The sequence below is a fragment of the Hemicordylus capensis genome, chromosome 4, assembly GCF_027244095.1.
Source record: "Hemicordylus capensis ecotype Gifberg chromosome 4, rHemCap1.1.pri, whole genome shotgun sequence".
Taxonomy (NCBI): Eukaryota; Metazoa; Chordata; class Lepidosauria; order Squamata; family Cordylidae; genus Hemicordylus; species Hemicordylus capensis.
Window position 1 is genome coordinate 170,256,316 of NC_069660.1, and position 14,011 is coordinate 170,270,326.

Below are 14,011 nucleotides of genomic sequence, written 5' to 3' on the forward strand. Positions count from 1 at the left end.
GGAGGAAGAGTGGGATATAATAGCACTTACATTTATATACCGCTCTATAGCCGAAGCTCTCTAAGCGGTTTACAATGATTTAGCATATTGCCCCCCAACATTCTGGGTACTCATTTTACCGACCTCGGAAGGATGGAAGGCTGAGTCAACCTTGAGCCCCTGGTCGGGATCGAACTTGTAACCTTCTGGTTACAGAGCGGCAGTTTTACCACTGCGCCACCAGGGGCTCATTTATATAAATGTATAAATGAATGAATGAATGAATATGCTAGCAGCATGAAGGGCTCCTGGAAAGAGATAGGTTGCACCTCACGAGAACTGGGAAGACTGTGTTTGCTGGGAGCAGCACAAATCTCATCAAGAGAGCTTTGAACTAGACATGGATCTCCCTGACAATCACCAGCTTAACTGCTGCCACCAAGAAGACTTTTGTGTTTTAGGCTGGGTCTGCCACAACACAAACTTCTGTCACAAAAACAAACTTTGGTAGAGTGGTAAGGCATGAAGATAGGCGTGAGGGTGGAGTAAACAAAAGCTACAATTTTTCTTTTAAAGATGAACAAATAATTTTACTTAGCAATTAGTTCAATTGAAATTAAAAGTTGCTTCAGAAGTTCAGTATAAAACAACAACTATGACCAAAAGAGCATAAAGAATAAACAAAATGTGTTTAAAAATGCATCCACTAACTTGACTCTTACTGAGCCCTAACTTAGAGTCCTTGAATCGGGGCGGAGGAAGGGCAGCAGTGGCCCAGGTCCAGCTGGTGTAGCTCGCAAACAGGGTCGTGTGGCCCCATTTGCAAGCACAATCCCCGGCCAGCACAACGTTCAAACGCGGTGCTGGCCGGGGATTTTGCCTGCAAACGGGGCCATGTGGCCATGGCCACGCAGAAGCCATGTGTGCAGGTGTGCAGCCTGTATAATGGCCGCTGGGTGAAGGCCAAAATCTGTCCGAAGAACGCCCAAACTGGGCGAGGGGGTCATTTCGAAGGCCGGTGGGGGGAGGGGGAACCTCCATGGACCCACCCGCCGCCACCTCCAGGAACTCCCCCGAGGGGAGTAAAAGGTGTGTGTGTGTGTGTGTATGAATTTAATGCTCCCGGACCAGACCGGGGGGGGGGAGGGGTTTCAAGGGGGTGCTGGACCAAAGTGGCCCAGTTGGGTTCAAGGCCAGTCTGGCCTTGAACCGGACCAGGCCAGCCATTCCATGCACATCCCTAAACACAATCACAAACAATTCCCATGAGAAGGAAACATGGGAGACATCTAAAGAAATGAGTGTGGTTGCACAGAGAACTCTCTGAAAAGCTGAGATACAAAAAGGACATGTATAGGAAATGGAGGGAGGGGCATATAAACAAGGAAGAGTACAAAAGGTTAGGGATGGTGCCAAAAAGGCCACCACAGTGGCTCACAGAATACTAAAGCCTGAAAATGAAGTTCTGTGAGGAATGGTTGAAAAAGCTGGGTACATTTGCCTGATGAAGAGAAGACAAAAGGGGGACTTCTTCAAATCTCTGAAGGGCTATTACACTGAAGCAGGAGAGGACTTGCTCTCTGTTGCTCCTGCAGACTATAGCCAACAGGTTGTAATTACAAGGAAGTAGATTCAGCCTAAATGTTAGGAGGAATTACCTAACCGTAAGAGCAGTCTGACTCATGCAGTGGTGGGCTCCCCTTCACTGGAGGTTTTCCAACAGAGGTTGAACAGCCGTTTGTCAAGGATGATACCACAGATTCCTACACTGAGCAGCAGGTTGGACTAGAAGACCTCCATGGTCCCTTCTAGCTGTAAAATTCTATGGTGCTCTCAGGGTTGATTTGATTTAAATCAAATCAATTTACATCCCTTCATATAAGGGCTCAGTTTTAATGACTTAAATCACAATTTAAATTACTACTCAGGAAGATTCTATTTAATCATCATTTTCTATAAAATTACATTCTTCTTGTCTAATATAACCTTAATACATATTTAGATAAAGATGTAGGTTTTGTTTTTAGAAGGTAGGTACGCACTGTAATAGGTACACACTTCTCATAATGTCATTTCATTCAGGCAACCAGGCCTTGCATTTCGTCGTTGCACTGTTTGCCTTTTGCATGTATGCCTTTCTTACCCACAGGTACAGGAACTTCATTAAAATACTCCCAAATGGGGTCTCTTTTACAGCCTGCTGCCATGATAGGTGTTTCCCTTCAACAGTGGAGGATACACTCAGAAAATGTTTCCTCAGGACTGCATGAATATGTTCTGTTCACTTTCGGTTTCACTTTCTAATCCCCTCCCTGTCCTGTGCATTTATATCTAGACTCCACCTCCTTACTCAGATCTACTCCATCCCCCCACCAAATCCTCTATTCATTCATTAACCTTCTTTGTCTTTGCACTTTTGAGGCGGGGGGGCGGAGCAAGGACTTTACTCTGTGTGTGTGTGTGTGTGTGTGTGTGTGTGTGTGTGTGTGTGAGAGAGAGAGAGAGAGAGAGAGAGAGAGAGAGAGAGAGAGAGAGACATGTACACCACCTGCAGAATAGGACTGATCAGGTCTGTTATCTCATCCCCATATACTGCTGTTAACATGTTCAAAAAATATAATTAGAAGTTATGATTAATATTCATGATGATATCTTTGACCTAGATTATTAATTGTGTTTTTAAAAGCAATTTAAATTTTTAAAAATCCAATTTTGTTTATTCTTTTTTTAAAAAATCATCTATTTTTATCAACTTTGTGTACCATGACCTTAGATTTGACAGAAGATAGGCCATTCCCCGTCCTATGAGCACACTGCTGACAATACCAATTGTTGTTGACAATCAGCAGCTGCCTGGAAGTTCTCCACACCTAGCTTTTAGCCCACATTTCCTCCGGAATGGAGTGGGCACATTCACATATACGGCCGATTTACCCCAAAGTCCCTGTGAACTATCCAGAGAGGGGGCGGGAATCCACTTTTTGCATTGCTTTTTTTGGATAGCATTGAGTTCGCAGTAAAGCCTCGCAGAAAATTGATGGTAAAGCCTGCTTTGTGGAGAACTCCCTGATAGCTCCCAGGCTTCCTTTTCCTGGGTGTGATTTGCAGTTACTTCTGCAGGAGATTGGTTGTGCTGAGCAGCTTTCCTTTTCTCAGGCTCTGTGTGCAGCTGTGTCTAGATCTGGACTGTTGAAGACAATGCTGCAGTTCTTTGCACCCACTATGGAAGCTCAGGCAGGAGCTTGTAGTGCCATTTCAGAAGTTAAAACCTGCTGCAACGCTGGGCAGAATCAGCAAGGGAGCTACTCGGGTAACTAGTCTCCATCATCATCATCATCATCATGTGTTTATCAGACCCCATCTTTAAGCTCTATAGCCACTCCCAAATCATATTGCTATGTGTTGTCTACCTGACATCAACCAGACTCTGAGAAATCCTGTAAATTCTAAAAGAACGCATACACACATGTATGTTTTACATCACAGTCCTTCATATAATATAATAATTTTGTTTCCTACCACACACACACAAATCCCCTACAAAATTTAAAGCAAGCAAAAAAGGACAAAAAAGTGGTTTTGAGCAATGACGATTTTTAAATGATTTCCCCCCTAAAAAATTTTTTTATTACTTTTTAAATACAAATCTGTCAGTTCTGTCATTTGTTGAATTTCCACTCTGTTCTGCAGTGTGATATTTGCACTTAGCTGATTTATTCCAAGAATCCCCATAAATGTTCAGTAACAATTTTAGGTATTTCTGGGACAAGATTCATGAATTCTGTGCATCTGACAGGCAATCTTAGTGTGGCAGTTCTGAGCCCAGAAGGTGTCTACAATGAGATCACACAGCCAGTTGTCCACTGTGGCTACATGTACAAGGCCCCAGCTATGACAAAGCTCACAGTTACCAAGAAGAGCAGAGAGGGTAAGTATACGGTCTTGGCTGAGGCCTTTACCTGTGGGAGATGGAGTAAAGGCGTTGGCTAATGGTCTCTCCCATGCAGAATTTCAGAGAGTTTGGTGCTCACTGGAGAAGTTTCTCCTCTTCCATGAGACTGACAGGAGCTCTGAACCAATTGGGAAGTTTGAAACGGCTGATGTGATTTCACTGGGTGTGAACAGAGCAGTTCCTCTGACTAGTCTTGGCTCCTCAGACAGGTATGTGGGAATAAGGCATGTTCACTTCTTTCCCCCTTCCTTATTCAATATTAAATTAATCTCTGTTGAAATCAGGTCATGTTTGTGTGGCTGGTAATGGTGCCCCAAATTGAGACAAGAGCACCAGACTCATCCCTGTTCAACAAGAAACAGAGCCATGTGGCTGATCAAGGAAAAATGCTTAGAGGATGTCATAGTATAGGGATCGTGCAGAGCTTAGTCTTAACATCTCACCTCCTTCATTTCCCACAGCACAAGGTTAAAGAATCTCAGCATTCTGCCCCCTCCCCCACCGCCTTCTTCAGTGAGCTGTGATGTGGAGAACTGGTGAGGCCCCTTCCACAGGGGTCCAGGGACATTTGTGTGTGTGTCCAGAGGCGCTCTTACCCCTGAACTTCCAGGCCTAAGTCTAGGGCCTCTACAACCCCTGGGGGGGCCTCAAATCCTCTTTAGTCTGTCCTGGGTGTTGTGGTTGCCTGGCCAAGCATGATAATGCTTAATTTGCAGGGGAGAGTGGAGCCTGCAAAGGCCTTTAAGTCCAGGCTCCAAAATTACCTAGGCGCACTTCTGTGTGTGTCCCCACCCCCCACACCCTTGTTCAATTGTAGCTACACCCCAGTCCAAACCACCAGAATGTCTTTTAAATCCTCTTTTTAAAAGAACTCCAATACGATCTGGACAACATATTAGTCTGGCCCATGTGTGCCCTAGTGGTGTGTGAAATAGGCAGAGACTGAAACCCCCAAGGCACAGTATGCAGTTAAATTTATTTTAAAGAAATCAGAGTTTACCTGGCATTTAAAAATAAAAGGAAGAAAATACTTCCCAGCCAACCAAAAAAGTATAAGAAATACAAGGTTCCTTAGGCAAATACCTTTCTACATTGCCTGACTCTAGGTATTATTCCGGACAGGATCCCCAAAAATGTAATGGTTACAAGAGTCCTTTGTTTTCAAGCTCTTTCAAAGGGTTTCAAGGTTTGCTGGGGGCAGGGAACCGGATTGGTGACTGGCTGCCCGTCCACCTAATCCCATGTAGCCTCAGAACAAAGTAGCAAGGGAAAGCAGGGAATTTATTCCATCCTCAGCGAGTTCCAACTGGAGAGTCTCTCTCATATCTCCTGGGTCTGGCCCTTTCATTGGCAGAAGCAGCCTGATAAGGGGAAGGGATGGCCAAATCAGACTGGAATGGGGCCAGTCTGTGTCAGATAGGCTTCTAAAAGCCAGACATTGCCCCATACAAAAGAAAGGGCATTTTATAAAACCACCCTCAAGTGTTGCATAGTTAAGGCTGTATTCACATCCACACTTTTATGAATTACAGTAATAAACCATTTCACTTGTGAAGCCAAGAAGCAGCTGGATTCACCATCCAGTTGAGAAATGTGTTCTGAACTTAACCCACAAATAATTATGGGTGTATTCATTATTCAAGGAGCTTAGGGCAGCATACCTGCATTAATTCCCATTTCATCCTTGCAACAACCCTGTAAGGCTGGTTAAGCTGACAGTGACTTGCCCAAAGCTAAGAGAAGTTTGTGTCTCGAGGAGGAATGGCACTTCCTGCTTCCTGATTCTCCAGCTTCAAGTTCAGTTCTCCTCTCTCTGTCTCACATGTGCCCTGCCACTTCCTCTAATGCTTTGCGTTACTATAATAAAAGGACAGGGACAGCCAGCCCAGAAAGACTCCTGGTTATTTATTTCAAAAAGGGTGCTTAGCACTTTGCATCAGTCCCAAATTATTCCTGTTCAGTTATTTTTCAGGTTACTGGCCCAAGGCAGCCTGGGTGTTCGTTTGTTTTTTAAGTGGTAGTTGATAGCAATGCATGTAGCTTGAAATCAAGTATCCATATTAAAGCAGATGAGCTGATTAGCAAAAATCTGCCTTAGAGCAAACAGCAGCTTGGGGGTTCAATTTAGAGTGAAAAGGGGAAAGGGTTAAGCTCTGCTTCCCCTGCACCTTGGTTTAATGTGTTTTCTTATTTGGCCCCAATTAGAAGTAGAATCATTACTTCACTAAGACACCTGCCTCCATGATTTTTTCATTTGCTACAAACAGGTTCCGTTTCACATTGGAGCTGTATCTGATCAACGATCGAGTGCAACAGCTGGGGGCTGATGGACCTGATGCTCTGAAGTCCTGGGCCAGTGCCATTGGCAAGGTAATGACAAAGAGTAACAGCATCCCACTGGAAGCCCCCAGAAACCAGGTCATTCACTTACCTCCTAAACACAGGCACTTCTTCCTAGCACAACTGGTCCATTTGGCTTTCATTGGTGCACTATGACCCCCAGGTCTAGCATGTCCATTTCACATATGTGATAGACTCTTCTACTCTGTTCTTATGCCAAGGGCTGGTTATTGCTCATAGACCTATGTCACATCCCATATTCCCGCAAAGCTTGTATCCTTCTGTCCTGTCCGTGTGCCATTCCTGTCAGCCACCAGAAGGTCTACATTCAGCCTGCAAGCTTTGACCAGTGTCCATGGGGCATCTGTGCCCTTTTCAAGTGCTCTCCAGATCTGACATCTTCTTCTTTTGCAGTGGTTCACCCCTCTCAGCTGTCACTGCCTGCTAAGCTATGAGTTCCAGAGGGTGGGCAGGCTCTGCTACAAATCAATGTTAAATCCCAACCAGTGGCTGCAAGGTTTCTTCATCCTCCAGAAATCTCATCTCTTCATCTGCCCAGGAGAAGAGGGGGCAGCTGAGGACAGCATCAACCTGCGGCAGCTGCAGGAGCTCAGTGAGTTCAGACCCTGCCCTAAGAAGTGGAACAGAGGCTGGGGCCCCTCCCCCACCCTTAAATGGGCCCATATATACTAGCAGTAGCCTTTGGCTGCCTATAAGTTACAAAAGGAGGGTTTTATTTCTTTTTTTGCAGACTCAGAGGGAGAATCTAGTTCCAGCAAGGCTCAAGGTGCATTACACACCTGATGTGATTTCTCAATTTGCTGCCTTTTTGTAGGTGTTGTTCCCCTTGCTGAAGGTCCAGAGAAGAAAGAGATGCTGATCCTGGTGGAGATGGGGCGGTGAGATGTGTGAGGAGGAAAGGACTTCAGACAATCAGCACAAAGCAAGGCCCGGCTCTCTGACGGGGCGGGGGTTAACAGAGAGGGAGTGGTAGAATAGGAAAAAGGACTTGGGAACAGTTCTGTGCAGAAAAGCTGAGAAAACCTACAGCTTTCTGTCACCCTCCAACATCTTCCTTATGGATAAAGACAGTTGGCTAGCCTCTACATAGAGAGCATTGTTTATTTACGTACACGACCCCTTTCTCTTCATCCTACCCTAATGAGCCATTGTCTTGTCTGAAATTAGAGCCTCCAGTGCTGCAAAATAGTGAGAGGAATGGACAGTGATGAGATGTGCTGATGTTTCAGCCCACCTTACGTGGCTTCCATTTCAGGACTGATGGGAGGATAGCCTTCAAAACCTCCTTGGAAAAGGAGATGCCTAAATCCCATTGGCTTGGGAATAAACATCACTCGGTAAACTGGTGACTTTACAATTTCTGTAGAAATGGGACCTGAGCTGTGATTATCTTGACCCTCAGCATCTTTCTCCCCCTCAGTGTTCAAAACATGACTGCTGTAGCAGTCCCTCACCTTTCCTGCAAAATCTGAGACAGCTGTCAGTTGCAAAGGCTGGCAGCCTCCAGACAAGTTGCTCTTCAAACCCGGGAGTGGACAGTGATCCAAGATCAGCTCAGGCAACGGATTGCTCAGTCTGATGATCCAGTACAAAGTCAGCAGCTTTGCAGGGCTAAGGAGAGCTTTGTTGGCCCCTTGTATTGCCTCAGCCTTGCTGAGCTGGGAGCTGCAGTCCTGTCTGACCATCTACAGTGGTGGTGCTGAAGAACAGGAGATAGCATGCCAGGGAGTGCTGGTAATAAAAGTGGGTGATGCCCAGCAATACAAAGTTGCTGTGGAGCCAATACAGTGGTGTAGACTGTGATGAGGAAAAGATGCAGTTCTAGAGATGGTGAGGCTGCAGGGGGGAAATCCCAGGAGAAAGAAGACCAATGTCATGGTGGGCAGATGGAGCAAAAACTCTAGAGACAGGCAGACACCACTGACAAAGAACAGGAGGGAATATCTGGTCATCAGCTGTAGTGTGACCTTCCCACTCACTCACGGTCTCTTCTTCATTTGTAGGACATTTTGTCTTCAGGGAGCATCACGACTGGACTTTTCCACATGGTGCAGGGCTATTCAGGCCTCAGCGGGGGGACAGGGAAATGCCTTGCGTGATCAGCAGCTCAGCAGGAGTGGCATCCCCATCATTGTGAACAGCTGCATTGCCTTCATCACCCAGTATGGTGAGTGATCACTCAGGATTCCCTCCCATTATCCAAGTATCTTTTGTACTGTCCTCCAAAGATTCAATATGCCTGCCTTGGCAACAGTGGAAGAGACTCACCCTCGGCCTAGGCACCCCCTTGCCCCCTCCCACACCCATTCAGCAATCGAAGCGCTTTGCTGGCTGAGAGCATGAACTGCACCCCTCTCCTCCCCAGCCGGTGTTTCATTGAAATGCTGGCTGGGCTACGGCAGGTGTGGGGGGGAGCCCAGCCAGCCAGCATTTCAATGAAATGCTGACTGAAGAGGATGGGAGAGGGTCCAAATGGACCCTCTCTTGGGCTGTGGCCACGCCCCCTGCATCTGATGTCTGATGCAGCAGGGGGCATGGCCAATACTGGGACGGCAGTATTGAGGAGGCAGGAAAAGGAGCTCCCAGTCAGCGATTTTGGGGAAACTGCAGGGCCTGGCTTTGGGTGCGCACATGCTTCGTGCCCACAAACACCAGAAGGGGTGGAGGAGCTGCCCGCAGGACTTGGTCCTCTGGCCACAATCAAGAAAGAATTCTTGTTCTCTTCTTAGGAGGGAGGTGTGCTTTGAGTGAGATTTGTTCATTTGAAAGGCTTCATCACTATTGCTGGCTTCCAGAAGCAATGATATATCTGATTATTTTACCTCAAGCAAAAGCTCAGTAACTTTTAATTTTTAATACAAAAGGTTTGGAAACATTAGGGAGATTTCAATTGATTTGATTAAACTTTACTCTGTTCTGAAGTGTAGAAAGTTTGCTTTTATTATTCATCTTGAGACCCTGGGATGAATCAATAATAGCTTTTCCTTTACATTTCTTGACTGGAGTGCTGAGCTGTTTGTTATGTCCTCCAAAGCTATTTCCAGGTTGGCCTCTCTGTCTGCCATTTCCCATTCTTTTCCATCAGGGCTGCAACATGAAGGTCTTTATCGTAAGAATGGAGCCAAGTCCCGCATCAAGATTTTGATGGAGGAGTTCCGACGAGATGCCCGAAATGTTAAGTTGCGCATCAATGACAATTTCATTGAAGATGTGACAGATGTGCTGAAGAGGTTTTTCCGGGAGCTGGAAGATCCTGTCTTCACCATACACTTGCACCCCCAGTGGAAAGAGGCAGCAGGTACTAGCTTTCCTATGTTCCTCTTTCATATTTCAGCCAATATCTGCAGCCTTTTCTTACACCCTAGGTCCCAAACAAATTCAGTCAAGTTTTGAAGAAAAGATACAGAAACCTCCATTCACTATGATACCGCAGTTGCATTGCAAGATTGCAAGAGCAGGCTTCTAATACAGTATCTGGGAAATCTATCACAATTCTAAGAACCACAGCATGCATTCCCCCCCACCCTCTCTCCCCCACCTTCCTGTCTTCCTTCCTTGCTGACTGCAGGGACAGAAGGCCTTGTGTCAATACCCAACATCTCCAGTTAAAAGGCTCTGAGGAAGCAGTGCTGGGAAATAACTTACTCTGCCTGAGACCTTGGAGAGTTACAGCCAGTCAGAATAGTCAATATTGTGCTGGATAGTCTGACGTTTATTTTTATTTTAAAAATTTATATGCTGCCTTTCTTTTTACAAATCTAAGGCAGCTTATAGTTAATAACTATGTAAAAAGAAATCCAGTCCATAAAAAACACAGGTCAAAGACAATACCAGAGAAACAAAAATGAAGAGTGGTTAGGAAATGTTAGCTAAAACAAAAATGGCTTGGCTAGATGTCAGAATGCTGACAAAAACTGAACTAGCCAAATGTCCTAGGAGAGGGAGTTCCAGGCTTGGACTGGCCCATAGGGCAACAAGGCATATTCCCGGTGCGCCTCACCCGTGGTGCGCCTCACCCGTGGTGCGCCTCACCCGTGGTGCGCCTCACCCGTGGTGCGCCTCACCCGTGGTGCGCCCCACCACCCTCGGCAACAGTGAATACTCCCACCCTTAAGTACCCGGGACCCTCCCCACATACATTCCACTGCCCTCTCAGTGCCTCCAGTCCAGCCCTGGGGAGTTCCACAGGGTGGGTGCAACCACCAAGATTGTTGGGAATTCTCTCTAGTAAGAGATACCCTTCTATTATAGCAGAGTGCACTGAGGCACATCACAGTGGAGTCTGCCTAGGCATGTGTGTATGCTGAGAGTAAAAGAAACTTCGACCCAGTTCACAGTTTCACTACAATATGAGTCTTTATTGGTGAACTCCATTCTAGACAGTAAAGTGTAGAGATAAGATCTCTAATCTAGTAGCTAGCTGGATGCAGAGGGATGGCTTCTGCATCTCTGCACACATGGTGCAGGGAGAGAGGAGCGTGTGCGTTGCAAGGGAGAAGAAAGGGGAAAAGGAAGAGGAAGGAAGGAAGGAAGTCCCTGAGAGTAGCAGTCTATATACCAAAGGGATAGTGTCAGAGCAGTAGAGAAGGGATGACCAATGTCTTGACCCCTCTAGCCCTCTGACTCACTAATCTGTCCCCCTTTGTCATTGAGACATGAGACAATGCAGAGTCCTTCACTTCCAACAAAGATGACCCTTTTTTGTGTTGCCATCAACCAGACCTCTGAAGGAGGAGGCACACATGAGGGCTACTCTAAACATTCTCATGGGCAGGGGCGGTGCTATCATTGGGCGAACGGGTTCAAAGAACCCGGGCCCTGCCCAATCAGGAGCCGCCATTCGAGGCCCTGACACGCCCCCACGTCTGACGTCAGACACGGGGGCGGTAGTTTAGCTCCCGAGCGGGGGCCGCGCGGCCCCTTCGGGAGCTAAACAAAGGCTGGTGCTGCGTTCGCAACACAGCCCAGGAGCGGCTCTTCCCTGCAGGGAAGAGCCGCTCCTGGGCTGTGCTGTGAAAGCAGTACCAGCCTTCGTTTAACTGCCGAAGGGGCCATGCGGCCCCTTTGGCAGTTAAAGACTAACTGAAGGTCTTTCAGCCGAACGGAGCCTCCAAGTTCTGTTCGGCCAGACCACGCCCCTACGTCTGACGTCAGATGCAGGGGCGTGGCTAGCCCCAGCGCCTGATGTCAGACACGGGGGCGGGGTCAGCAGGGCCGTGCGGCGGCAGCTGTACACAGGCCGCCAGCGGTCCCGCTACGCTCCTGCTCATGGGGCACGCAGATTCATGTGGGAGATCAGGTCCCTTGGCCCCAAACCATATAGGGCTTTAAAGTCAGCCCTTTGAATCACTCCCAGAAATACACCAGTAACCTGTGCTCTGAAAGTCTTGCATTTGTCCCTCACAGCTGCATTCTGGGAAGTTTCCAAAAGGTCTTCAATGTCAGTCCCATGTAGCGAGTGTTACAGTAACTGAGCTGTGATGTAATGAGGGTGCAGATGACTGTGGCCAGGTCTGGCTAAGATCGAAATGGGTGTAACTGGTGCACTAGCCAGAACTAGACAAAGCTCCCTCCCAGGCCACAGCAGACACCTGGATATTGAGGGGTAATGCTCATTACAGGAGAACTCCCATGATCTGTCTCCATATATGGTGGCTTCATATGCTTAAGTTCAAAAAGGGGGAAGCAACATGTTAAAATTCTGAGGCTGCAGTTGGCCTGAAATCAGTCTTTTCAAGTCTTCACAGCTCCCTTTCTCCATGATCCTCAGTCCCACCTCTCCTGCCCCTATATTCCCCCTTCCCTTTTATTTTTTGCAGTGTACCCTATTTTGCAGTAGGAACACAGACTATAACTTAGGATGGCTGGCATTCTCTCAAATACGGTGCTATAACCTGCGGAATGGAGTTAATGTCCGATAAACTACTTTCCAGAAACTATTGATGTTTGACTTGCAGTAATTAAAGCCCTTGGCTATGTTTTCTATACCTCGATTCCCAGTGCCTGGCACTTTTGGGGATATTTTAGGTCAGGGCCCCAAGCCATTCTTACTTAGTGCATCTCTCACCCTCTTTTCGGAGTTGTGACTAACTACAAATGATGTCTTGACTGAAACAAAGTATTAGGCCTCTAATGCACAGCCCCAAAGTATAGCTTTTATATGCAGCAGTAACGTGACGCTTTGGTAGTAGTACTTTTATCAAATAGAAGTCCTTTGTTTCTGCCAGAAATCTCCCAGAAGCCTCAGCGGTTGGAGCAATACAAGGAGCTGATAAAGAGCTTGCCCCACCTCAACAGAAGGACCCTGGCCGCTCTGATTAGCCACCTGTACCGGTTAGTTTGTCCTCTGTGGTCATTGCAAAAATGTCACTTCTTGCTTGCCAGAACTTCTGAGATACAGTAGATGCTTTAAATAAGCATGCACACCCACACACATGCTTCAGATACTTGCGTAGCTTTCTTTTAATCAGGGTTGAGAAGCCTCATCCACAGGGCTGCCCCAAGGACTTTTGGCACCCCAGAAGAAGCCTGGCTTTGGCACCCCACCACCACCCCAGGGAGGCAAAAATCCATCTGAGATGCCCATCCCTACCAAATGCCCACTCGTTCGCTTGCCTGTGGCCCCTGCTGCCAGTGCCACCTCCTGCCTACCCGACCTCCTGCTGGCCTTTGTGACTGCGAAGTCCACTGCATCCACTGCCTGCACCACCTTTGCTGGGCTTGAAGTGGCGCACCATTGTGGCGCACCATCATAATGTGTTGCGGTACTTCACTGCATGCAGTGATGTCATCATAACATTCCATGGCGCTTCAGGACCTAGCAAAGGCCCTGGCCAGCAGCACCTAATGAAGCAGATGCAGTGACTAGGCAAGTGAGCAGGCAGGCAGGAGGTGACAGAAGCTGCAGGCAGGTGAGCAAGCGAGCAAGTGGGTAACAGGGCCAGAAGTGGCGGTGGTCACATGGCAGGAGACCCCATGGTGTTGTAGCACCCCCTACAGCTTGGTGCCTTAGACAACCACCTAGGTGTGCTTAATGACTGAGCTGTCCCTCCTCATTCAGCTCTTATATGTTTGTGCAAAACAAAATTTTAAATATTGAAGTACACTCATCACCCACAGTCCCGACACCTGCATTTCGCATATCTGTGGTTGAGCAATGGAGGCTGAGGAGAAGCAGCCGCCGGCGGGCCGAGGAGAAGTGGTTGTTGGCAGGCCAGCCGGCAGGCCAAGGAAAAGCAGCTGCTGGCAAGTTGGCCGGCAGGCCGAGGAGAAGCAGCCGCCGGTGGGCCGAGGAGAAGCGGCTGCTGGTGGGTTGGCCAGCAGGCTGAGGGAAAGCGGCTGTTGCCGGGCCAGCTGGCGGGCCAAGTAAAAGTGGGCTGAGGAGAAGCAGCTGCTGATGGGTCAGCAAGTAGGCAGAGGAGAAATGGCTGCTGCTGGGCTGGCCGGCGGGCTGAGGAAAAATGGCCACCAAGGGGAAACGAGGGGCACAGATGCTCTGCACCAGGTCAGCTTGTATAAACTATGACCTAAAGCAGAGGGGCAGTTTACTAGAAGAAAATCGTTTTTCGTTTGTCCAAGGTGTTTATGGGATCTTTGTCCCGAGAAACTTAATTCTGGTAAGGTTGCCATCTGGAATAATACATGCTTTTGAAGTTTTTTTGGGAAAAATCTTCTGTTGTGACATTTCTGGAGTTATTTGCCTTTTGAAGTTAGTTAGTT

The 14,011-nt window shown here is 47.5% G+C and overlaps 1 protein-coding gene across 5 annotated transcripts in view; it reads left to right on the forward strand.

Moving 5' to 3' along the window:
- ARAP3 (ArfGAP with RhoGAP domain, ankyrin repeat and PH domain 3) overlaps nt 1-14,011 on the forward strand; it is a 71,442-nt gene that overhangs the window by 20,643 nt on the left and 36,788 nt on the right. For all 5 annotated transcript variants that reach the window (XM_053250250.1, XM_053250251.1, XM_053250255.1 and 2 more), the window contains 9 exons: nt 3,136-3,289; nt 3,776-3,907; nt 3,987-4,140; nt 6,199-6,301; nt 6,686-6,884; nt 7,107-7,170; nt 8,296-8,459; nt 9,378-9,590; nt 12,520-12,625. In XM_053250250.1, the coding sequence (XP_053106225.1) occupies nt 3,136-3,289; nt 3,776-3,907; nt 3,987-4,140; nt 6,199-6,301; nt 6,686-6,884; nt 7,107-7,170; nt 8,296-8,459; nt 9,378-9,590; nt 12,520-12,625 (1,289 nt within the window). The remainder of the gene's footprint in view (nt 1-3,135; nt 3,290-3,775; nt 3,908-3,986; nt 4,141-6,198; nt 6,302-6,685; nt 6,885-7,106; nt 7,171-8,295; nt 8,460-9,377; nt 9,591-12,519; nt 12,626-14,011) is intronic.